Genomic DNA, 25,641 nt, shown 5'->3' with positions numbered 1-25,641 from the left:
TTAGAAAAGTCTGAGCAACATATTTAATTTTATCTGGCATGTTTTAGACAGCAATTTGTTTAAGGCAGAATTAATGGAAGCAGAACTGTTCCAAGAAAGATAGTTTTTACTGCTTCTCTGTACTTGTGCATCAGAAAAGCTCGTTTATCAATCATGAAAAATAGGAAAAAGGTAATTTAGCACAAGGACTATGGATTATGATGTGCTTAAACATAATCAATTAGCTCTTAATAAATTGCTAATCTAGGAACTTGTTTTAGTGGATAGTACATAAAGGGTTTGCATGTACTTATGTGCACTTTTCAGTTGTCTGTTGTGAAGGATGAGGAAAATTGTGTGGTGTGGCCGACAGTGAATAGAAACGAAGGCTGCAACTCCAACTCAAAAATAAAATCTTACTACTTATAAAGTTTAACCTTAACAGCTTGTCCATTTAAATAAAAAGAAACGAAGTAATGATAATAAGGAAGAAAAGAGAAAAAGGGAAAAAGCAATAACTGCTTGACACAGTTGTCTGTAGTACGAAGGTGAAGCAGTTGTGTAATGGTTGGCAAATTTATTCTCATAATATATTCTCGACAAAGTTTGTCATCCTAATTTACTCTCACCTAAGGTTTGTTCCTCATTATTAGCTTTATTAATATCCACCTCTATCTTTGGTTGGTAACTAAGATACTTCATCTAATCCAAATATCCAATCAATTTCTTTTCCTAAGAATTCACATAAGTAGGATTCCTTCCTATTAATATAACATTAGCTTTCTCAAATAACTTAATACTGTCAATTTGGTCGTTTGTAACAACTCCTTAGAAAATGTTTATAACTAGTGTTTGAAAGTAAGAGTTGATACCATAGAGCTGTTGATGTAATTACACTCTCGTTTGTGTCAACTTTATTCTACACCTGCATCATGTCATTATGAAAATTTGATGTATATATATCATGTCTCTAACTATAATCATGCTGTCATGCCAACCCAAAAAATGAAGATGGCCCCACCCTAACTCACTCTCCCCACCAACAAAAAAATAAAAAATAATAAAAAATACAGAAGGGTGCTGTTATAAGTAAGAAAAGAAAGAAAAACTGAATGGAGAACTTTCTGATGCGAATGTAATTAATTCGAGCTTTAACGAGAATGGTGTAATAAATAAAAAAGACTATATCTCCAATCCATGTGAGGACGCAAAAGAAATATTCTTGCACTTTGGATTCAGATGCTAACTTTGCTAGAGGATAAGAATGTCCTTACATATACTTAATATTTCAATAAATTAGTTATTTCGGCCTTTGATCAATTAACCCAAAAACCCAAAATTTAAATATAAACTTATAAAGACACAATTAAAATGACTTTGAGGTACTAATGACTAAATTGTAAGTATCTGTCAATGTTCATTTCAATTAAATAACCTCAAAATTTAGCAAACAGTCACTCAAGCGGTCACGCCGCTCACCCTCATTTTACGGCCATTAATGAAGTGACCTATCCACCTTATTAGATTTTATACAGCAACATACACAGTATTATCCCACACCGTGGGGTGTAGAATGGTAGTAGACGTTATCCCTACTTTGTGAGGATAGAGAGGTTATTTTTGTTTGACCAAAAAGCGTAAATCTTTGATTAAACTAATTAATTTTATGTAATGAGGGATTAAGCCTAGTTGATATTAATATCCCTGAATTTATATCTAACTAACACAAATAACGTAGGATAGCGTTGGTGGGGGATTAAATGCAGCGTGCATTTAATATTTTAAGGGGAGTAATGATAGAAGAATATCAAGCAATAAATAACAATAAATGACATTAACGTAAATAAGAAGAATGATTCACCCAATATCGAAAGAGGTGGATGAATCTTCTTTCTCACAGTGATAAGTGATAGACAAATCCTAGAATATTGAAACTATTCTTAGATCTAATGGAAAAGTCTGGAATAATGGATGGTAGAATCTTATTAGAAAGGTAGTGTTTGTATCTTTTCTAGAGAGAGTCTTCTTCTCAAAAGATGCTCTTATCAGAAAGAAAAATATTACATACCTCTTCCCCTTATCTCTTTTTCTATGTATATGAGACATATCCCCAGTCAACCCTAAAAGTACCAGTACATAAAATATTCAGCGAAATATTCCCTTAAATATCCTATTACCAAAACTAGTCGTTAGTACCGTCCTTGATACTTGACCTCGACCGTTATTGACCGCCCGATTACGAGCCCCGTTGTCCACTGGTCGACCTCGGCCACATCACTTTCTACAATACCACTCCATGCTAAATCCTGTTGAGGCAGATTTTGACCTATACAGTTAGTCCCTCCGCTTATTGATGTCGACCCTGGCGACCTCGATGAGCTAACTCTGTAAATTATGGTCGAGAAGTTTAGATGAGCGGGTCGAGTAGTAGCGTTTTAGACGGGGTGGAAACCTGGCCTTCCGTGAGCCGCAACCTAGGGTCATGTCGTTTCAGAGTGACATCATGTCAACATACGTCATTATTATGCATTTTTTCAATACCTTGCATCGTTTCCCGTGCCTCTGCCGCTTCGATTCCTGAGCTGGGTAACGACGGTTTGCTTTCTCGATATTTATGTCTGAACTCTTATAAATAGGGATACAAAATCCTTTGCCTTACTCTTTGTAATCTAAATATTGGACCTTCATACCTTCTTCTTCCTTCCTCATTCGGAATTCTTTCTCTTTTGATCTTACTTCCATATTCTTGCTTTCACTGATTCTGGTGGCTTCCGCTACTCTTGAGTCTTCTATTTTTACATCTCCTTTATTCATAAACAAAGATGGTTAACATGTCTTTCAGCTCAGGGGGAGGGGGGGTATTTGACCCGGTTCCCTTGGCAATGCGCATGCCTCCCCATGACGATGGGGTTGCCAATGTTGCGAAGGATGAAAGCTTTCTTACGGTGGAGGAAATAATTTTTCGTAATGAGAAGGCTAGATCTGACTTTTCAAAACCGCCCGAGGACGACCCTGAGGCCACGGAATCGGTGATGGACGCGATTGCCCATGCTAATTTCAAGGCAAAGTTCAAAATTCCGGCCCACATCGATCTGGTCGTGACGTGGTCCAGATTCATCGCCCTGGATACTGCGCATTCTACGCATATTTATTCTATGTGGGCTACTCATTTCCCCTTCTCCCATTGGCGGAGGAATTCTGCTGCTACTACGGTGTCTTCCCAGCCCAGCTTTCACCTTACATCTACAAACTCATCTGCATGTTGACGAAGTACGCGAAATTGGTCGGCCGCGGGATCTCTCTTCACCACCGATGCACCTCTTCGCGCCCAGTTTCTATAGGGGGACGATGTTACATCTTCGTCACCGAGGAAGTAAGAGTTTGGTAGTGAAGATGGACGATAAAGCAAATCGTTGGTTCTGGCTTAGCTACTTCTACGTCAAGACCGATGACCTGGTGATAAATACGAATAGATTTCCTGAGGCATGGAATTATGCCCGTAAGTATTTTTTACCAAGCGCTTATTTCGCTCATTTTGATTGTAGCCTAACACTCTGTCTTTTCCTCGTTTAGCTGAGACTTCGCCCCCTCCTTTGGTTGCGGATATTCATGACTGGGTTAGCCAGGTCTTGCCTCACACAGTGAGGATTCGTGAATGGTCGGCCTTTATCAAGAAGTTCGGACCTAAGCTTTCAGCGACCGGTGAGTTTACACATTTTAAATCTTTATTGTCGTGGCCTTCTGGTTGCTTGCTTCATATTGTTTTGTGGGGATCGACCTCTATATTTTTTTTCTTCTATTTTATTTTTATCCGGTGATCCTCGATGAGGTCGAAGGCCCCTAATACTGCGTTTCACCAAATGAATACTACAACGGGGTCCGCCCCTGCTATGATGTGGCCAAGCTTGCCCGACCATCCACTTCTATTCAGCCTCCGGTTTCGGCTAAATCGACTAGATCGTCGACGACTTAAATACCAGAGACTCCGGCCTCTCCCTTTCTTTATTTAATAGATGAAGAGTCTTCATCGAGCGGGGAGGACTTGGTCCCTCGTAAAAGGAGGTCGGTGGACGTCGGCGATGGGACAATCCGAGCCATAGATTCTACAAGGAATGAGCGCGAACTGGACTCCGTTATGCCTGAAGACGGTGCAAATTTTCTGTCTGAGGTCCTGCCATCAGCAGAGGTCGCAGAGAGCGTACCCCTTCTTGATGCCAATGTCAGAATTGATGGAGTGTCCATGGAGGTTCTGGGTACTGTGCGGCGAGATGTGTCATCATCCTCGCAGCCCGTTGATGTTCCCACCTCGTTTACCGATGAGAGAGGTAAGGGGGTTGCTGAGGATGGTTACGAGACGGGCTCCGATATGGACCCTGAAGAGGTTAGGACGATGGGAGAAGGACTCACCCGGCTCGAGGTGAGATTGGAGGGAACCACGCGGACCATTGCGATCCCTCTAGACCGGGATATACTAGTTGATACGGAGGAGGTAGTCCCTTCTCTTGGTCCCCTCTGTTCCGACATGGAGGGTAAGACCCTTGAGAGACTGAAGGATTCCACATTGTCGAGGAGCATAGTCGGCCTTGCTCTTAGGGTAAGTTGGGTATTTCATTTGCATGTTCGTTCATGTCGAATTAGATTTTATTCTTACTCGCTCTGGTTTTCTTTTTAGACCGTGATCGTGGAGATCGAAAGCTCCTGCCGAGAGGAGAGGCGGAAGGCCATATTCCAAAAGATGGAGCGGAAATACCGCGAGTATCATGATAAGCACCGCGAGTTGTGCAGGTGGCTTGGTGGGAGTAGCAACTTCCGGGCTCTCTGAGATGAGCTAAATAGAAGGATGACGAATTGGTGAAGGTCATCGGAAAATGTAATGAGCTCGAGGGGGCGTTGAGGGACAAGGAAGAGGAGCTCAAGGTGAGCTAGGGAGTCGAGGCGCAATGCGCCGACCTTCAAGCCCAAGTGAGTTCGCTGCGGGCCGAGTTCGAAGAAAGTCTAACCAAGGCGGATGCTCTGGGTGGTGATATCGCCGAGAGGATAGCGGACTTAGAAAAGTCAGAATCGGATCGGTTGGCAGCTTTGAGACAAGTAGAGGCATCGAAGGCCGTAATCCGCATTCTTCGTTCAGAGCGGGCAAGTGATTTGGAGACGGCAAGGCTCAGAGAGGAGCGACTCGATGAGCTTATAGGGGAGTTGGAGAAAGAAAATCCGAGCTTTAATGAACGGGTTATCGCCCTTGAAGCCGAGAACTCCAAGTTGTTGGCCCAGCCGTCCTCTTCTGGCACTTCTTCCTTTCATGACATTCCGTGGGATCTGTATGAGATCTGGATCCACGCCAAGGCCCAACGGGATATATTTAGGGACTCGACAGCGGTGGGGAAAGTTTCTGAAACCGACTTCGAGGATGCTCGCGCTAAGGCACGCTCAGCTCGGACTGCTTGTGGCTATGATCCCGCTATGCCGGAGGCTGGTGATGGCGAGGAGGACATAGGCGTGGACGGGATTGAACAAGATGCCTGGTACGAGGATGAGTATTCTGAAGGTGGTGGCGATGGTACTGGCGGAGAGGTGGGTGGAGATGACCTAGGCGGTCAGATAGATGACGTTGCTGGGTTAGGTGGCGAGTAGTTATTTTTCTTTCTTTTTGCATGTAAGTTTTGTACATATTTTTTTGGGCATTGGTTCTAGCCTTTGTAAAGAATATATTTTATGAAATGCCATTTTCGCTGCTCGTACCTGACTCTTATCCTTCTGTTCGGGCTTGTATGCCTCTTTCTTTTGTTTTTGCTGTTTGGTCGCTTTAGTCATAAGAACTTAGTTTATGTGTGTTGAACGAGGTCAAAACAGAACTAAGTTTCGGTCGCGGCCGGGGGCCGGTAGGTGTTAATTCGAACGAGGTCGAATGTAACCTATACTTAGTTAATTCGAAACGAGGTCGAATGTAACTTAGTTAATCCGAACAAGGTTGAATGTAACCTATACTTAGTTAATTCGAACAAGGTCGAGTGTAAGTTAATTCGAGTGAGATCGAATGTAACTTTTATTTAATTGTGGTCGAGGGCCGAGTGGGTGTTGATTCGAACGAGGTCGAATGTAACTCATACTTAGTTAGTTCGAGCAAGGTTGAATGTGAGTTAATTCGAGCAAGGTCGAATGTAACTTACTTAATTGTGGTCGGGGGCCGAGTGGGTATTGATTCGAACGAGGTTGAATGTAACCCGTACTTATTTAGTTTGAGCAAGGTCGAATGTAACTTACTTAATTGTGGCCGCGGGCCGAGTGGGTGTTGATTCGAACGAGGTCGAATGTAACCCGTACTTAGTTAGTTCGAGTAAGGTCGAATGTGAGTTAATTCGAGCAAGGTCGAATGTAACTGACTTAATTGTGGCTGGGGCCGAGTAGATATTGAGGCAATGTTGCTCTGGAGAAAGTATGGGCGGACTTCATACATTTGTGTTTTGCTCATATACTTGGAGAAATTTACATGTTTTTCGGGTTGGCATTCCAGTCCCATCTTATCTAGTCCCTTCATTAGGCGACCTGGAGACGTGTTGAGAGGTTGGGCAATGAACTGACTGTCTAGTGTCTTCTTCCGTTCGCATTTTAACTTGAAGTATCCCCCTTGTCGCCTCGTTAAAAACCTCCTTGAGAAAAACCCAACTGGGACAAAACTCAAGTGAGAGAAAAAAGAGTACGACTTGGAGAACGCTTTTTCTTAAAAGTTAAAGTACTTGAGATGTGTGATGTTTCAGTTGTTTGGTAGTAGTTTTCCTTCCATTGTTTCTAGTTGGAAAGACCCTTTGTTTGCTGTTGCTGTGATTTTGTATGGACCGTCCCAATTTGTTCCCAGTTTGCCTTCCTGCGGGTCTTTGCTTGCTTGTGTTTTGGCTTTGAGCACGTAGTCCGCGACTTTGAGTGGTCTGATCTTTTCCTTTTTGTTATAATAGTGCTCTGCCTGTTGTTTTTGGGCGATCATCCTTGTGTAGGCCATATCTCTCCGTTCTTCAGCTTCGTCGAGCTCTTGCCTTCTACTTTCATTATTCCTCGGCCCGCTCTCATGGGAATATCTCAAACTGGGATCTCCGACTTCGACCGGTATTACCGCATCAGTCCCATAGACTAATGAGTAGGGCGTCTCTTCTTTGCTCGTCTTCGGCGTTGTAGGGTAGGCCCAAAGCACTTCTGGTAATAACTCCGGCCATAGTCCTTTGGCGTCTTCAAGCTTTTTCTTCATGATGTTCAGTATTGATTTATTGGAGGATTCCGTTTTCCCGTTGCCCATGGGGTGGTACGGTGTTGAGAGTATTCTTTTGATATGCCACTTCTCAAAATATTCGGCGACCTTTTTTTCCAGTAAATCAGGGTCCGTTATCGCAACTGATCTCTTTGGGGAGGCCGAAGCGGCACACAATATTTTTCCATATGAAGGCGATCACTTCATGTTCGCGTATCTGGGCGAATGCTCCTGCATCTACCCATTTAGAAAAATAGTCAGTTAAAACCAAAAGAAAAATAGAAAAATAGTACGTTACCTCGCCTCGAAGAGAGGGGGCTGACGATGTCCATTCCCTACTTGATGAATGGCCAAGGGGAAGTGACCGAGTGGAGGTGCTCGCCCGCTTGATGTTTCATTGGGGCGTATTTTTGGCATTGCTCACATTTTTTTACGAAGTTCGCGACCTCTTTTTTCAAAATAGGCCAGTAGTAACCTGTCCGTATGAGACATCTGACCAGAGCTCGACTGCCAGAATGAGCTCCGCAGTGGCCTTCGTGGGCTTCTTCTAGGACGCACCGCGTTTGATTCGGGCCTAATCATTTCGCCGGGGGCAGCCATACGTCCTCTTATAAAGGTTGTAATGAATGATGTTGTACCTGGCTGCTTGTATCCGAAGCTTCTTGGTTTCCTTTTTACCATATGGGAGTACGTCATCCTGCAAGTATGTAACAATACGGTTGCGCCAGTCCCAAGTTAGATTTATGGTCTTTATCTCGATTTGATCTATTGATGAGTGGAGGAGGGGTGACCACGTTTCTTTCTCCGATTATGCTTTTAGTGGCTGCTGCTAATTTGGTGAGGCCGTCTACTTCGATGTTTTGTGCTCGAGGAATCTGGTCGAGCTGACATTTGTCAAACTCGGGCAGTAGTTTGCAGATCTCGACCTGGTATTTTTGTAACCTCTGCTATTTGATCTGGAAAGTCCCTGTGACTTGGTTGACGACGAGTTGAGAGTCGCAGCATAGTATGGCCCATCTTGCCCCGTACTTGAGTGCTAGCCTTAATCCTGCAATCACGGCCTCATACTTGGCCTCGTTGTTAGTTATGTCCGGGAACCTTATGGACTGGCGAATCACTTCGCCTGTTGGGACTTCGAGTACAAGTCCCAGTCCGGACCCTGACGCATTAGAAGCGCCGTCGGTGTACAAAATCCATAAATATTGTGTTTGTGGAGAAGTGCGGGTCGCCTCTTTTTCGACTTCGGGCATTATTTTTGCGCTAAAGTCGGCGACAAAGTTGGCGAGGACTTGTGATTTTACTGCCGTTCGCGATTGGTATGTGATATCATGCTTGTTTAATTATATGGCCCATTTTGGCTAACCTTCCCGATAGCTCGGGCTTATGCAAAATACTTCTCTAGGGGAAAGTTGTGACTACCGAGATGTGGTGGCACTGGAAGTAGGGTCTAAACTTTCGTGAAGCTACGACTAGGGCCAAGGCCAATTTTTCGAGGTGGGGGTGTCTCGTCTCGGCGTCGACTAAGGTTTTGCTAATGTAATAGATGGGCGATTGCGTACCATTATTTTATCGGACGAGGACAACACTCGTCGCCTCTTCAGATACAGCGAGGTAGATGAGGAGGCGCTCCCTAGGCTCCGCATTGGAAAGCAACAGTGGTGATGACAGGTAAGATTTTAACTCCTTCAGGGCTTGGGCGCGCTCAAAGGTCCACTGGAGGCCGTTGTCCTTTCTGAATACGCCAAAAAACTTGTGGCATCTGTCGGATGATCGCAAAATGAATCTTGACAGGGCGGTGATACGGCCAGTCAGCCTCTGAACCTGTTTTTTGGTGGTTAAGTGCTCTGGTATTCCTTCTATGGATTTGATTTGGTCAGGGTTGACCTCGATACCTCGCTGTGATACTAGGAAACCCAAGAGTTTCCTGAGGTCACGCCGAATGCACACTTTTCAGGATTTAATTTCATCCTGTATCGCCTGAGTATATCGAAGGCTTCTTTCAAGTAACCGATGTGATCATCTTTCCTTTTGTACCTGACCAGCATATCGTCTATGTAGACTTCCATAGTCTTGCCGAGTTGATCTTTGAACATTTTGGTCACCAGCCTTTGGTATGTCACCCCTGCATTTTTCAGCCCGAAAGGCAAAACTATGTAGCGGTACGTCCCTTGATGGGTGATGAAGGTGGTCTTATCCTGATCCTCCTCTTCCATGAGGATTTGATTGTAACATGAGTAGGCGTCTAAGAAGCTTAACAATTCATGCCCGGCCGTTGCGTCAATGACCTGGTCGATATGGGGTAACGGGAATGAATCTTTGGGGCATGCTTTATTCAAATCTGTAAAGTCTACGCACATTCGCCATTTCTCGTTCTTCTTTTTCACCATGACCATATTGGCAACCCATTAGGGGTATTTTGACTCCCTGATGGAGCCATTTTTCAGTAATTTTTCGACCTCTTCGCGGACTGCATCATTTATTGTGGAATTGAACTTTCGCCTAAACTGCCTCACCGGAGGGAGGAATGGATCGACGTTCAACTTGTGTGTGGCGATCTCATTCGGGATACCTGGCATATCTGCATGGGAAAAAGTAAACAAGTCTGCATTAGCAATTAAGAATTGACGGAATTTACCTGGTTCTTGAAGCTTGCAATCGATGTAGGCTTTCTTGCTTTGGTTGTTATCATCAAGTTGAACGGGGTCGAGGTCTTCTATGGTTGATCCCGCGGCCTCAACTATTTCGGGATCTCTAATGACGTCCTCTCTTTGGTCATAGCTCGAACTCAACCCTGTTAATTGCTATGCTTGTTTTGTTTTTTCCCTTCATTTGTTGGCTGGTCGTACAATCCAAGGCGATGCGGTAGCATTCTCTAGATGTGTGTTGTTCTCCTCGTATGCTGAATATTCCTCATGGGGTTGGAAATTTGATAACTTGGTACAAGCTGGAGGGGATGGCCTTCATGGCGTGTATCCAAGGTCGGCCTATTATGGCATTGTATGCCGTATCCTGATTCATGATGTGGAACGTGGTTTCTAGAGTGACGCCGTCGGTCAGGACGGGGAGTGTGATTTCTCAAGATGTTCGTTCAACTGCATTGTTAAAACCTGTTAGTGTGATACAACGCGGCACTATCTTATCCTCGAGTTTCATTTGTGCAAGTACTCGAGGGTGGATAATGCATGCGCCGCTCCCATCGTCCACCATAATACGCCTTACATCTGTATCTAATATTCATAAAGTGACAACAAGGGCATCATAGTAAGGGCAAACCAACCCGTGGGTATCTGACCTATCGAAGATGATACTTTCTTCAAGTTCGTCATACCGTTCGTGAGTGATAGACCGTTTGAGCTTGTGGGTTGTGGTGAACTTCACGTTGTTGATCGAAGCATCGTCGCCGCCTCCGATGATCATTTGAATGGTGCAAGTCGGTAAGGGTGGTTTCGGCGGTCCCTGGTTGTAATGATCCAACCAGTCATTTTAACTTTTAGAACCCCGTTACCTAAAATAAAACTCCTCATATGTACTTTTAATGATTTATGACTTGCGGAGATGGTTGGTTCAGGACTTGGAAGTGTTCGGGTTGAAATTGGAATACTTGATTCCTTAAATTGGCCTTAAAGTGCTAAGTTTGACTTCGGTCAACATTTTGAGAAACCGACCCCGAAATCGGGATTTGACGGTTCCAATAGCTCCGTATGGTAATTTTGAACTTATGAGGGTGTTCAAAATTTTATTTGGAAGTCCGTAGTTAAATTAGGCTTGAAATGGCTAAAACAAGAATTTAAGTTTGGAAGTTTGACCGGGGAGTTGACTTTTTGATATCGGGGTCGAAATCTAATTCTAAAAATTTTCATAGCTCCATTATGTCATTTAAGACTCGCACGCAAATTTTAGTGTCATTCCGAGTAGTCTAAGTATGGTTCCGCGCATTCGGAGAATTTGGAAAAACTTGAAGTTCAAAGTTTTATCCAATTTGGTTTTGGGGTGTGATTCTTGGATTCGTTATTGTTTTACGCATTTCGAGAGTTCGAGTAGGTCTGTATTATGATTACAGACTTGTTGATGCCTTTGGACGGGGTCACTAGGGGCTCGGGTGTGTTTCGGACCGCCCGGAGCTAAATCTCAGAAACCAAATTTTCTAGTTCTGGTTTCCTTCTTCGCGTTCGCGAAGGAAAAACTGGAATAGGCGAGATTTTCTCTTCGCATTCGCGAAGAATGGACTGCGTTCACGAAGGGTAATGGCAGTGTGCATCGCGAACGCATGAAGGCTTTCGCGTTCGCGTAGAAGGGCGAGGCCAGGTGGAGTGTTGGGACATTAAAGCTTCGCGTTCGCGAAGGAGGCATCGCGTTCGCGAAGGCCAAGTTTGGCAGTGCATCGCGTTCGCGAGATGAGCTTCGCGTTCGCGAAGAGTAAAGTTGGGCAGCACATTTTTGTGCTTCGCGAACGCGAGACAAGGGTCGCGTTCGCGGAGAAGGAGCCTACTGTTCCGGAAAGAATGTCTTAAAAACGGGATTCCACCATTTTTAACCTCATTTCTTCCATCCTTCGGTTATTTTGGAGCTTTTTGAGAGGGGATTTCAACTAGCAACTTGAAGGTAAGTTAATTCTACACACTTTGAGTTAAATACATAGATTATGGGTAGATTATAACTTGTAAATCTTGGAAATCAAGGATTAGAGGAAAAACCCATATTTGTATTAAAATGAAATTTTAACCACGAAAATGGTTATGGAATTGGGTAGAAATTATATATTTGAGTTTTTGAGATTATGGGTAATATTTTCATCCAAAAATTTCCAGAATCCGGGAACGTGGGCCCGGGGTGAATTTTAGGAATTTCACTATTTTGGTTAGGGTAATTTATTTAATAGCCTAAATTCGAATTATTGAACATATATTAATTATTTTGTATAACATTTTGATAGTTTCGGATTTTTCGGCATCAAATTGAGAAATTAACGCGACGTGATAATCAGAAAGTGGACTTTGAGACAAGGTAAGTCTCTTGTCTAATCTTGTGAGGGAAAAATTACCCCATAGGTAATTAAAGTAATAATTGCTGCTAATTGTGGAGGCTACGACGCACGAGGTGACGAGAGTCCGTACGTAACTACTATTAATGCTAAAGTCCGGGTAGTTTAGGATTCAAAACATGAATTACTTGTGCAAATTATATTATATATATTGTGAATTGTTAGGTAAAATATTAAAAGATGAAAATCTCATATGCTTAATTTTCTGTTTAAATTAATAAATTGTTAAAAGAAATTGTTGATCCTCCCGAATTTATCTCATAATAAATATACTCTCCTTCTGGAGGTACATAAGAAAAATATTCTCCTTTTTTGTGGAGCGGGCCGAACGCCTCGGCAGGATAGATGCATCTATGGATCGTGTCGTACGTCCCTCAGCAGTGTACACGACACTCTGGATCGGGCCATACGATCTCGGCAGAAATCATGCCTAATAATAATAATTACACGATACTTTGATAGTTTATTGCAGCTTGTGAAACTAATTGATAAATTAATTTTTTTTGGAATTTAAAGAATTAATTATCTCTGCTTGTTAAGGAATTATTGTTATTACTGTAGATGAGGCTAATTGATAAATTAAAAATTTATTGAAACTGAAGGAATTTAATTAATATATTGAGAATTGCTGCATTTGAAGGAATTTAATTATTTTTGCTGGTTAAAGAAAATCATTGTAAATTCTATAAATCATGTTGATCTAGATATTGCTATTTTTATTTTATTTATTATTATTAACTCTTAGTGAGTGTCAAAGTCGGCCATCTCGTCTCTACCACTTCGAGATTAGGCTTGATACTTACTGGGTACACGTTGTTTACGTACTCGTGCTATACTTTTTTATGTAGGATCTGAGGCAAGTACTAGTGGAGGACCTATCATCGTACATCCACGTTATCCAGAGGCGTAGTGGTGAGCTGCCTTGATGGGCCGTTCTAGAGCTACCAGTGCCTCTTCTTGTATTTTCATTCTGTCTATTTTTATTTCAGATAGTATTTGGGGTTTTGAATAATCTACTAGATGCTCATACACTTGTGACATCAGGTCTTGGCACACACATTGGTAAAATTTGGAATTGTATTATTTTCTTGGATTTAAGTTAATCAGTATCTTTTCTAATTTCTTTAATATTGCTAGTAAAATAATAAAATTTCTTAGAAAATTATTCTGAAAATAATTGATATATGCTTAATTTATTTGTTGGCTTGCCTAGCTGTAGTGTTGGGCGCCATCACGACCTATAGGTGAAATTGGGTCGTGATACTAGTACTGTTTGTAACACCCCAAATTTTTACTAATATTTGTATTTTCGATTGTGCATCTTTATAATGAGGAGATATTTTCAATTCATACTTCCTAAACGTGAAATTTACAATACATAAAAATTCCTTACTCTAGGTTGTATTAATAACTTAATATTGACAAAGAAGTTCCAGGGTGTTGCTATGTATAACACTTAATATTATTTTGATGAATTGTTAGTAAATATATTATAATTAAGTTTTTGGGCTGCCGTCCTTTTGTATTTATCTAAGGATATTTAGTAGTTGGGCAGCCATTTTTATTTCATATTTATCCAAAATTCTTAAAGATAACTTTGATTGACTTAGTCTTCCATAAACTCCCCATTTTCATTCTTTCAAGAAAAAGAAAACCCCTACTCTCTCTCTTTCTTATCACCTGAAAACTTCATGGAAACTACTATAAATTTTCACTAAACCAACCAGCAAAATTCGTTCTTGGTGAAGCTCAAGTTGCTCCTCTCTTTTGTGGTAAGTTACTAAATCTGTTTTTACACTAGACAACTATTAATGTTTTCTTCATATCTTTTTGTATAGAGCTCTGTTTTAAGTGATCTAAGACTTCCTGGAAAGCTATTTCATAGATCTATAACTCTTATGAAGGAACCAAATCTAGTTTGTCTTTTATTTACCCGAAAATAGGTGATAAAGTACAAGGCAGGTGCTGCCCAAATTTTCTATTTTACAAACCCTCTCTGTACTACTGTTAGTAAGTTTAGCATAACTTTATGTAAAAAATTGATATGGGGTTGATTCAAGATGTTCTGAAACGCACAACTGTAAAGAAGACAACACAGTCTAGTTTGTCCCTTTTCATCTTCAAATCTGAGTCACAACACGAGACAGTGATACTGTCCAGAATTTATGTTTCAAATATTTTGGGTAATTTTCACCAATATCATGTTTAGTTTGATATGTTAAATCACTGAACTTATATAGATATTTTATTATATATTTAAGGTATATATATCCTTGTAAAAGGGGAAGTGTTTGAGGAAGTGGACAGATTTGGTTTGTCTAGGGTGTAGACGATTTGAACATCCTCAAGTTGTTGTTGAACTATTTTGTGGTAAAATACTAAGGTTTGTGTATAAACTTTGTACTCATTTTACTTGTTGGAATATTTTGAAATAACCTAATATTTTATTTTTCTTGTCTTCAATTAATAGCATTGTATTCGTGTTATATCAAGTATTGCAAGATATTTGCTAAATCGCCCACTCGTACGGATTGATTGATCATTTTGCATTCTTGTTGGGACTTTGTCCTTCTTGTGGCAGTGACTTTGTCACTCATCTTGGCATGCCTCTTGATTTGGATCTTTTGCCATCTTGACTTTGAATTTGTAGTTCGTCTTAAATTATGAAACTTGTCTGTGTTAAATATGAACTAGGAAGTCATTTTTAATATGATTCTTGATTCTCTTGATTGTTGGGTTTTGGCCCTACTTGATTTGGGACTTCGGTCCATCTTGATAACTGATTATGCTTAGTGTGATGGCATGACATACATATTAGGCAAAAAGTGGATATCTGACAAGCTTTCTTGGATTGATAGTATACGCTTTCTCAACTCTTGAATCTTGAACATTGTTATTGATATTTGGAAACACTTTAAGGGTTGATATTTGATACTTTTGATATATTTGTTCGCTTGTTTTAAATTATGTTTCATTTGAGCTACCTATAACTGAAAATGGGAATTGGAGAAGTTAATGGCTCCAAGCCCAAAGTTTATATGCCACTAAGCTTTATGCGTAGCGATAGTTGTTTTCTATCGTAGGTAATGTACATGATAAATTTGAAGACGACCTTATGAAGTAGTCTTTTTGTGAGCACTTATGGAGATTACATTTGCATATGCACCATGGTTTTGTATAGTTTTGGGACTTGTACATGATATATATGTCACACTTATGTATGTTATTTGGAGGATTTGGATATTAAGACCAAAATCTTGTAACTTGAATTTGGTAACTTATTTTGTTGTTTTAAGGTGTGTTAATAACTCAAGTCTTGTAATATGTTAAATTTACACTTTGTCTTATATATATGTACAAAGGAGAAAACTAGTTTTTCTTTTTATACCCGATAGTTTGAAATTTATGTAAAGTATAATTTTGTTAGGAAGTTGCTTTAACGGGTTGATTATTCAAGAAGGGTTATATCACATTATGTTGAAATTTTGACATTGTATTTTATTTTAAAAAATAAAATAAAAATTATAAAGTGTATTTTTGAAAATAAAAATATTGCACTTTGGAACTCATCGCATGAGCCTATTTTCGCTACTAAATTATTCTGAATATTTTTTTTAATTAATATCTTCTTAATGTTGTAAGTAGTAAATTAGATTTGTTTCGTAAGTAGCACCCTCCCAAAGGGGTTGCTACACTATTCACGTCCTCGGGCAAAGTTAGTCCTTCCTCAGTCGCTCAGCAATTCTTTGAGGTGTCCTTGGTGAAGCATGTTTACGACCGCCTTAGGGCGATGCAATTCTCAGTTTTGTGACCTCGCTCTTGGTGGAACTCGTAGAGGGCGTTTGACTTTCTGGTATTTGGGTCTGATCTCATATTTTGTGGCCACTTTACTTTTGGTCCGAGTTTCTCCAATGCGTAGACTATTTCTGAGGGTGACACACAAAAATTGTGAGCGGATAATAAATGGGGCATACCTCTCTCATTCCGATGAGTCCCTGTCCTTGGTCTGGATGGGCCCTCTTCGTGGCGGGAGGGGGGCGTGATGGCGCTTCTGATGTATGGCTGATGCCTTTCTCGGTTGGGTCGCGGATCTACAAGATCCCTCATGGCATCATTTCTTCGATCCTTCCTGGATTCAGCCTGCATCGAGGTCAACCGATGCTTTGGCCCTTCAGGTCATCTTCCTCTGCACGGACCTCGGCACAGTAAGTGTTGTGTATTTTATCCCAAGTTGCTGGAGAATATTTCATAAGCCGACTTAATAATTTTCTGGTCGCCCTTGAGCCATTCCTGTTCAGCCCGTTTTGGAAAGCTTCTACAGCCATTCCTTTTGATACATTCGGTAAGGTCATCCTTAATCAGTTGAATCGAGCGAGGAAGTCCCTCAATCCTTCTCCGGGCAATTGTTTGATGGCAAATATATCATTCACTCTTGCCTCCGCCTTTTTGGCCCCAGCATGGGCAGTTACGAACTTATCGGCCATCTCTTCGAACGTTTCGATGGAACGCGCGGGCAATTGTGAATACCAAGTTAATGCTCCTCCGGTGAGGGTCTCGCCGAACTTTTTCAACAAGATGGAAGATACTTGTTCTTTGGCGAGATCATTGCCTTTTAGATAGTGAGTCACATGATCTTCGGGGTCGGTCGTACCATCATATATTTTCAGATAAGGCGGCATCTTAAAGGTCTTGGGTATGGCATGCGGGATGGCTTCATCACTGTAGGGTTGCTCAACGAACCGACCAGCATCTCTTTTTGGCAAGAGTTTTGGGGCACCCGGTATTTTGTCGACTCTTTCTTGGTGCTCTCTCATTTGGTCCCGAAGCATTTTATTCTCATTTTCTATTTCTTCCATCTTCCTCATAATGGTTGTGAGGGTGTCGTCACATGTATTATTAACATTGTGAGTGATACCCTGTTACTGGAGGGGGAGGACTGTGCTGCTCGACCGTTGTCGGTGTAATGCTAGTCCTTGCGTTTTCTCTAGCTACCTCCTGGGCGGGCTTGTCGAAAATGCTGGTTAGCGTGTTTGTTAGCCAAGCCTCGAGTAGTTTTTTCACTGCTGGTAGCGCCTCTTCCGTCGTGGACGTGGAAGCTCCTTTACCGCGGGATGTTGTGATACTGCCGTGAGGGAGGGGCGACCCAACTCGCCTAGGGGAGGCGTTGAGCGTTATATCCTTACCTTCTGTTTCAGAAACCTTATTGATGGTGTTCAAGAGGTTGGTGGTGAGATCGACCACTGTCTTCATCCTTTCTTCTCCATTACCTGCCATGTCAGATCCATGTATACAAGGAAAAATGAGTTTTTCTCTTCTTTTTTTTTTTTTTTGGGTAAATTGTGCTAGTTATAGATTTAGGAGAAACTAAAAATTTAACTAGAAAATCCCCACAGACGGCGCCAAATTGTTTGACCAAAAAGTGTAAATCTTTGATTAAACTAATTAATTTTATGTAATGAGGGATTAAGCCTAGTTGATATTAATATCCCTGGATTTATAGCTAGCTAATACAAATAACTGAGGGTAGCGTTGGCGGGGGGTTAAATGCAGTGTGCATTTAATATTTTAAGGGGAGTAATGATAGAAGAATATCAAGCAATAAATAACAATAAAAGACATTAACGTAAATAAGGAGAATGATTCACCAAATATCGAAATAGGTGGATGAATCTTCTTTCTGACAGTGACGAGTGATAGACAAATCCTAGAATATTGGAACTATTCTCAGATCTAATGGAAAAGTCTAGAATAATGGATGGTAGAATCTTATTAGAAAGGTAGTGTTTGTATCTTTTCTAGAGAGAGTCTTCTTCTCAAAAGATGCTCTTATCAGAAAGAAAAATATTACATACCTCTTCCCCTTATCTCCTTTTCTATTTATATGAGACATATCCCTAGTCAACCCTAAAAGTATCAGTACATAGAATATTCAGTGCAATATTCCCTTAAATATCCTATTACCAAAACTAGTCGTTAGTACCGTCCTTGATACTTGACCTCGACCGTTATTGACCGCCCGACTAAGAGCCTTACTGTCCATTGGTCGACCTCGGCCACATTACTTTCCACAATGCCACTCCATGCTAAATCCTGTTGACACAGATTTTGACCTATACAGTTTTCAATAGACACTCGGCTGAGGAAAGTATTAGCATCATATTAATGAAAATATAGACAAGAAGGGACAGTACCAAAAAGTCAAATAAAAACAGAATAAAAATAACAAGATAGTAAGGTGATCAACAATGAAAGAAAACAACGGTTAGTCATAAAAACCTATTAACAATAGAAAGCGATACCTTATTAGATTTTATATTTTTAGTTAAAAAATTTATTAAATATGTCCAAAAATTTAATCGCTAGCTCAATTACTAAAACGAACTATAAATTCGATTATAGGTCAGAATTTATAAATTCTAATTCTAATAAATGATAAATCTACAACAAAATCGCCAAGTTAGCTCCGTATTTGTCAGCCGTAAATTTTTCAATGATTTAGCATGACATGAGTACTGTTGGGGTCAACTGTACTTTTTTTTGCTTCGCCGGAAATCTTGTGCGCATAAAGTTTGACACAATAAATATAATTTTAAAAGAAGAATAATTAAACTTTTTCCTTATAGAATACCATCTAATTATCCAGAGAATTATGTCCACGGGCTAAGATAGTAGTAGTTAGTACTATGATCAGATTGTTAAACATTAATGTCACGGCAGCTGATGTTATTAATTACTCCTACTAACTTGTGTTTCTTTTTGCTGACTTTAAAATCATTTATTGGGATTTTCACATGCAAAGAAAGGGATTATTATTTCTAAAGTTGACTATCTAACCTCTCTTTTCTTAAGACAAAAAATTTAGTTCCTTTCTATAAATATGTTAACCACAATTTGATATTGGGAGGATTGATTAGAAGTTGAAAAGTGAGGAGGCATAGACCTAGTAGTGGATTTGGAAAAATGATAATGTATAGTCGCTGTAAAAATAATAGTCGATAAAATGTATAAAATATATATATATTTTTTGTATATATATACATTCTGTATGTTATATATAAATTTTATATATTTTTTCGATTACCAGATGTAAATAGTTTCTAGCGTGAACTAAACGTGATAATACCCCAATGAGATTTTGATTTAGTTGGGCCCTCAAATAAAAATGACAAATTGAGAATGGATTAAAATGTGTTGCATTCGGACCCACGTCTTTAGCCTACCTCTTTCTTTCACGTCAAAATGTCCTCCCCTTAAATGCAAACTGAATTTTGTATTGTTTGGTTACTATTTTGTTTCATTGAATTTTGGCTTAAGATTAATTAATTTAAATGGAGAAACATAGTCTGTGAGAATTTAATTTATATTCCTGACTCCAACATATTTGAAAATTAAGATGTAATTATTATTATTGGATTAAACGTGAGATAACTTCTACAAAGACCCAAATAAGCTTGATTTTATTTTTATATTATTTAATAAGAATAAAATTGTAAATTAATTATTATATCTCATTTTTAATGGGACAAATCCCGGATAAAAATCACATGAACGACATTCTTATTTGTTTCCTTTCACATTTGTTGTTCTTTCATGTATAACAAGTAAAAATAATTTATTGACAACAAAACCTTTAAAAAGGAGAAAAAAAAAAAGAGAACCCCAATTCAAGAAATTCAAAGAACAGTTAGTCCAAGTTGCAGGAAGCTACTTTTTTCGTAAAGAAAATCAAAGTAAATCTTTAAAGCTTTTTATCCACTCAAGAAATTCTATAACAAAGCTGAACCCCCCAAAAATGAAAATAAAAGCCCCTATATTAATAAAAGAAAAAACAAATTCCATTTCGTATAGTAATTTTAGTATTACTCTTATTTTATTTTATTTTATTCTTGAATTTTTATTACTATCTGATGTTGCTTTTGTTCCGATTTGTTATTAATTTATTATTGTTACTACTTTTTTTCTATGTATTTTATTTTCTTTACTGTTGTAATTATGCTTGCATGAGCCGAGAGTCAGTCGAAAATAACCTCTCTACATACACAAAGTAGAGATATAGTACATATTATTCCTCGACTCTACTCGTACGATTATATAAGATACTCATGTTGTTATTATTTGTGTATTAATAAAAGGAAAAATAAATTCTGAAAATTAAAAAAAGAAAAGAAAAAGTGTTGGACTCCTCACTCATTAGTAGCATCAGAAAACAGTCCACTTTCTTTATGTACTTATTACACCATCAACTCTCGTTGCTGTTGACCATTATCAGAATAACAGCTAGGGTTTGTTTCTTCTTTATTTTATTTTCAATATTCCCATTTTACACCCTGGATTTCTAATATTTCTACCTTTCCCCACCTTAAAAATAAAATAAAATAAAAAAAAACAGTGTCACACTGTCACTTCATCCCCTTTCTAATATATCAGCCAACAACAAAAAAATAACGCTTAGACTACTGCACACCATCTCTGTTGAACAAACTTTTGTCTCATTTCTCCTCCTTTTTCAAAACCCTTCATTTTCTGGTATGAAAAATGTATAATTTTTCATACACAATGTTGGTTTTTTCTCGTGTGTTTAAGCACCCGAGGTTGTCAACAATGCTGCTATTTTTTGTTCTGTCTCATACTCTTTGCTCCATTACTGCTTCTTCAGATCTGAACTCCGACCGTAACGCCTTACTCGCCTTACGCGCCGCCGTGGGTGGCCGTACTTTATTGTGGAACACTTCTAACCCTACTCCCTGCAACTGGGCAGGTGTTCAATGTGAGAACGACAGGGTCACCGTTCTCCGGTTACCGGCGTCGTCACTTTTCGGTAAGCTTCCGGCGAACACCATTTCTAACCTCACGCGCCTCCGTACAATCAGTCTGCGTTTTAACAAACTCTCGGGCCCACTCCCGTCTGATATTTCTCAACTTGTTGAGCTCCGTAATCTTTACCTTCAGGATAACTCTTTTACTGGTTCTGTTCCTGATTCCCTTTTTAATCTTCACTTACTGGTTAGGTTAAATCTTGCAAAAAACAAATTTTCTGGTGAAATACCGTCTCAATTTAACAATTTGACCCGTTTGAGGACACTTTTGCTTGAAAATAACCAGTTTTCTGGGTCTGTTCCTGAGTTAAACCTTCCAAAACTTGAGCAGTTTAATGTATCTGCTAATAGCTTAAATGGGTCAATTCCAAAAAGTCTTGAAAAAATGCCTGTTGATGCTTTTGCTGGAAATTCACTATGTGGGAAGCCACTGGATATTTGCCCTGGAGATGGTGGGACCCAACCAGCTATAGCTACTGGTGGGATTGAAATTGGGAATGGGAATGAGAATAAGAAGAAGAAGTTGTCTGGTGGTGCAATTGCTGGGATTGTTGTTGGATCTGTAGTGGGGTTCCTATTGTTGTTGTTGATTTTGTTTGTGATGTGTAGAAAGAGGTCTGGTAACAATGCTAGGTCTGTTGATGTGGGTGCATATAAGCCTCAAGACACTGAAGTTTCTGTGGAGAAGTCTAATGTGGATGCTGAAAATGGTGGTGTAAATAACAATGGGTATTCAGTAGCAGCAGCAGCTGCTGCTGCAATGACGGCTACCGGAAAAGGAGGAGAGAGTGGTGGTGGAAATGTGGTTAAAAAGCTAATCTTTTTCGGAAACAGTGCGACAGTGTTTGATTTGGAGGATTTGTTGAGAGCTTCTGCTGAGGTTTTAGGAAAGGGGACGTTTGGAACAGCTTATAAGGCGGTTTTGGAGATGGGAACAGTTGTAGCTGTTAAGAGATTGAAGGATGTGACTATATCTGAGATGGAGTTTAGGGAGAAAATCGATACTGTTGGAGCAATGAATCATGAGAATTTGGTGCCCCTTAGAGCTTATTATTACAGCAGGGAGGAGAAACTTCTTGTCTATGATTATATGCCAATGGGAAGCTTGTCTGCACTTCTTCATGGTGAGTCAAAAGTTGCACTATTTCCTTGTGAAAAAATTGAGAACATTTTGTTGTTGTAAGCACATATATTGCAGTTCTTCCAATTTTTTTATCTTTTTATGGAACTATGCCATTACCTGAGTGCATTCTCTATTGATTTTCTTGCTTTAGTACTTGTCATAAGAAAACTTTTCTTGCTTTAGTCAGTAGATTGATTAGTTTGATTTGTTGCTTACTCTGCTACATGCAATGCCTCTTTTGAGGGAGAACACCTAACTGAGTTAAGAAAAATTTCTTTCTTTAGCATGTCTAGTGTGTTTTTATAGCATGCTTTATGCAACTCTATCAGCCTGATACCTTTTATTATATATTTCATTCTATCCCAAGGGCTATTTCAATGTTTTCTACTTGAATATATGTGGGAAAAAGTGTATTCCTTTTTTAGCAGGAAAATGTTGCGTATGCAGAACTCTATTTTTTTTTCTTTCGTTCTTGGTTGTCATATCAGGAAACCTTTATCCAACAATATCCTTTATCTTGCACTAATCGAGTCTATCATTTCTCTTTGCCGCACCTTCTAGAGAGTTTTTGCTATGGACTAAATGTTGCTAAATCCAAGGAATCTATTCAACTTGATTATCTGCTCTTAATTCTCAGTAGATTTTCTAGAAGTGCATCTGTAGCTATGATAGCCTATGAAGCTCGGAAAACTTGTTAAAGTGAGCAAATTGCTCGCAAGATGTTTGGTACAATTTTGTTCGTTCTTTTTCACTGCCAAATTCTATTATATGCCAGGAAACAAGGGAGCTGGCAGGACACCGTTGAATTGGGAAGTTAGGTCAGGCATTGCCCTTGGTACTGCTCGGGGCATCGAATACCTTCACTCTCAAGGTTCAAGTGTCTCCCATGGGAATATTAAATCGTCCAATGTTCTTCTCACCAAATCATATGATGCACGAGTCTCAGATTTTGGACTAGCGCAGCTGGTTGGACCTCCAACTACCCCCACTCGAGTTGCTGGATATCGTGCTCCAGAGGTAACTGACCCGCGCAGAGTTTCCCACAAGGCAGATGTATACAGCTTTGGGGTATTGCTCTTGGAGCTTCTTACAGGGAAGGCTCCGACTCATGCCATACTTAATGAGGAAGGTGTTGACTTACCAAGATGGGTGCAGTCCATCGTCCGAGAACAATGGACTTCAGAAGTTTTTGATCTCGAACTCCTTAGGTACCAGAGTGTTGAGGAAGAGATGGTGCAACTCTTGCAACTTGCAATAGATTGTGCGGCTCAATATCCCGACAACAGACCATCAATGTCCGAGGTATGTGAGCGGATTCAAGAGCTCCGTCGCTCAAGCTTGAGGGTTACTCAAGAACAGTCTGATCTTGTCAATGAATCTGATTGAAGTGGTCCTTAGTCCTTTATTACATGTGCAGTACGTGAACTAAAGAAGCACCATCACCAATTTACAGAATCCCATTTGAGCATATTAAACTTTTCTTGTTGTCTGTTGGTTAGGGCCTGTCTTCTTTCATTTAAAGTTAACAATTTTATGCCCCTTTTTCCCAGATCTCCATTGTAGTAGAGCCCTTCTCATTTTCCTTTGTTTGGGTCTATTCTCTGTACCATTTATTCTTGTTGGGTGGATAATGGTTGGTGTAATTATTACTTTCAGCCTTTACTTTTACTTTTGCTTTATAACCAACTTTAGTGAGAACTAAATACCTAGATTTGTTGTATTTTCATTAGGAGGTTTGTTGGTTTGTAGTAGGAAATTAGTAAAGTTGCCATGCTTTATTGGTCTTTTTGTCTTCAGAAATAGCTAGATCTCACTTTTGTGAGATTATACTGGTCCTGTTGTTGCCATGCTTTATTGGTGGATGAGGACAGTTTCTTTGGTTTCACGGATAGTGAACCCTCCTCTTCGTTTTTGGTGATCTCTATCACTTTATCTAGGTCCTAATTAAAGAAAATTAGTTGGCTTTCTTGGAAGTTGGATACCTTTATGTGGTACATACTTGTTGGAAGTTGGATGATGGCATAAAGAAATATGCATTGGGGTTTAGGTACCTTTTCTTTTATTACGTTTGCCTCGTTGCCAGAACCAGCTATTGACTAGTAAAGACGTGTATTGTCTTTGATTTTTGGATATTGCTGAAGCCAGTAGAGAAATATCACATCGAGTGAAGTTGTTCTCCTAAGTGGAAGCTAATGAATTTCTTAATCTTATCAGAAAAGGTGCAATGTAGTTGAATGACAGTAGGAAAATTTATTACTATAAGACACATGAAAAGGGTTGTCGACTAGTTGTAATCATGGGTTCGCTGGTTCTGCATAACTCAATACTTTGAGGTCCAACTTTATATATATGTGCAAAAGAAGTATAAATAGGATCGATATACAATTCAAAATCCATTATTTCATTTTAAACACAAAGTTCAAATTCCTCGCTATTTTTAACAGTTGAAAAAAGTGTCACAGCTAGTGATCATGAAAACCCTAAGAGGCCGTTTGGTAGTGTGTTAGAGAAAATAATGCATGCATTAACTTTGTGTATTAATAATGTTTTATTTGGTACACCTTTTCAACCTATGTATAATTAATATAAGCATTAGTTATATACTCTATTTGGTATTATCATATGTATAGCTAATGCATAGAAAACCATGGTATTAGCAATACAAAGGCTATTAATGCATGCATTAGCATGGTTAAAGACAAAATTATCCTTAAAGTCCCTTAAGTTAAAGAATATGGAGGGCATTTTTGTAAACAATTAAATTTCTTAAAAATTATGCAATGCATTTTAATTTTTAATACACCACACCAAACAATGCATAAGAAATAATCTCTGTATAACTAATGCTTGCATTACTAACCCCTGCATTACTAATACACCTTATTTAGCATTATTCATATACGTCCTACCAAACGACCCCTAAGAGTTTTGGTTGAGAAACAAGTTATCCCCGGATTAGTTATCTTGGGATTGTTATTCCACCCTTTCATAGTGATAAAAATAACACTACATCCCGAGATAATTAATCCTGGATTAGTTATACTATGATTTTATTTTAATCAAACGTGGGATAAACTCATCTTAAATTTAATTCCGAGATTGAATATCACTTATCTTTGGTGGTCCCCACATTTTTTGAATAAAAATTTGTAGGTCATGTTGGGAGAGTGAGCAGACACTGAAATTTAGTGGTCCATTCATAATTGTGCCAAATATTTTTTTAGAAAGTATCCAAAGTATTGAAAGGATTTTCCATACCTCTCAAAGGTCTCATCAACGTTGGATGTTTTTGGCATTGGGCCAGTGACAAGCTGATATAGCCAAAATAACCAAATAAATAGATAAGAAACAAAATTGTAAAAGTAACATAAATTTCTATCTTTAAACCCTGTTATGGGAGATGTTTCCCTTGTCTATTGGCCTTGTTCTGTCCTTACTGGAATTCTGA

General features: G+C 39.4%; 2 protein-coding genes across 2 annotated transcripts; one reads left to right on the top strand and one right to left on the bottom strand.

Moving 5' to 3' along the window:
• Positions 1-6,727: 6,727 nt before the first annotated feature.
• LOC142179810 (uncharacterized) lies at positions 6,728-7,261 on the bottom strand. Its single transcript, XM_075250687.1, has one exon. It carries the CDS (start codon positions 7,259-7,261, stop codon positions 6,728-6,730), a length of 534 nt encoding a protein of 177 aa, XP_075106788.1.
• A 13,217-nt stretch (positions 7,262-20,478) lies between these two features.
• On the top strand, positions 20,479-23,957 carry LOC107799597 (putative inactive receptor kinase At1g48480). Its single transcript, XM_016622737.2, has 2 exons — positions 20,479-22,194; positions 22,969-23,957. The coding sequence occupies exons 1-2, from the start codon at positions 20,790-20,792 to the stop codon at positions 23,577-23,579; spliced, it is 2,016 nt and encodes a 671-aa protein (XP_016478223.1). The 5' UTR covers positions 20,479-20,789; the 3' UTR covers positions 23,580-23,957.
• Positions 23,958-25,641: the final 1,684 nt, after the last annotated feature.

This window comes from Nicotiana tabacum, chromosome 4, assembly GCF_000715075.1.
Source record: "Nicotiana tabacum cultivar K326 chromosome 4, ASM71507v2, whole genome shotgun sequence".
NCBI classification, from domain to species: domain Eukaryota; kingdom Viridiplantae; phylum Streptophyta; class Magnoliopsida; order Solanales; family Solanaceae; genus Nicotiana; species Nicotiana tabacum.
The sequence above is the reverse complement of the archived record's forward strand: the minus strand, read 5'-3'. Positions and strand labels throughout refer to the sequence as shown.

What these genes read in the sequence shown, in the direction of transcription:
- LOC142179810 (XM_075250687.1), bottom strand. Translation starts at nt 7,261, where the DNA reads ATGGGCAACGGGAAAACGGAATCCTCCAATAAATCAATACTGAACATC.
- LOC107799597 (XM_016622737.2), top strand. Translation starts at nt 20,790, where the DNA reads ATGTATAATTTTTCATACACAATGTTGGTTTTTTCTCGTGTGTTTAAG. An exon ending in CTTGTCTGCACTTCTTCATG is followed by an intron (nt 22,195 to 22,968) that starts GTGAGTCAAAAG and finishes ATTATATGCCAG; the next exon opens with GAAACAAGGGAGCTGGCAGG.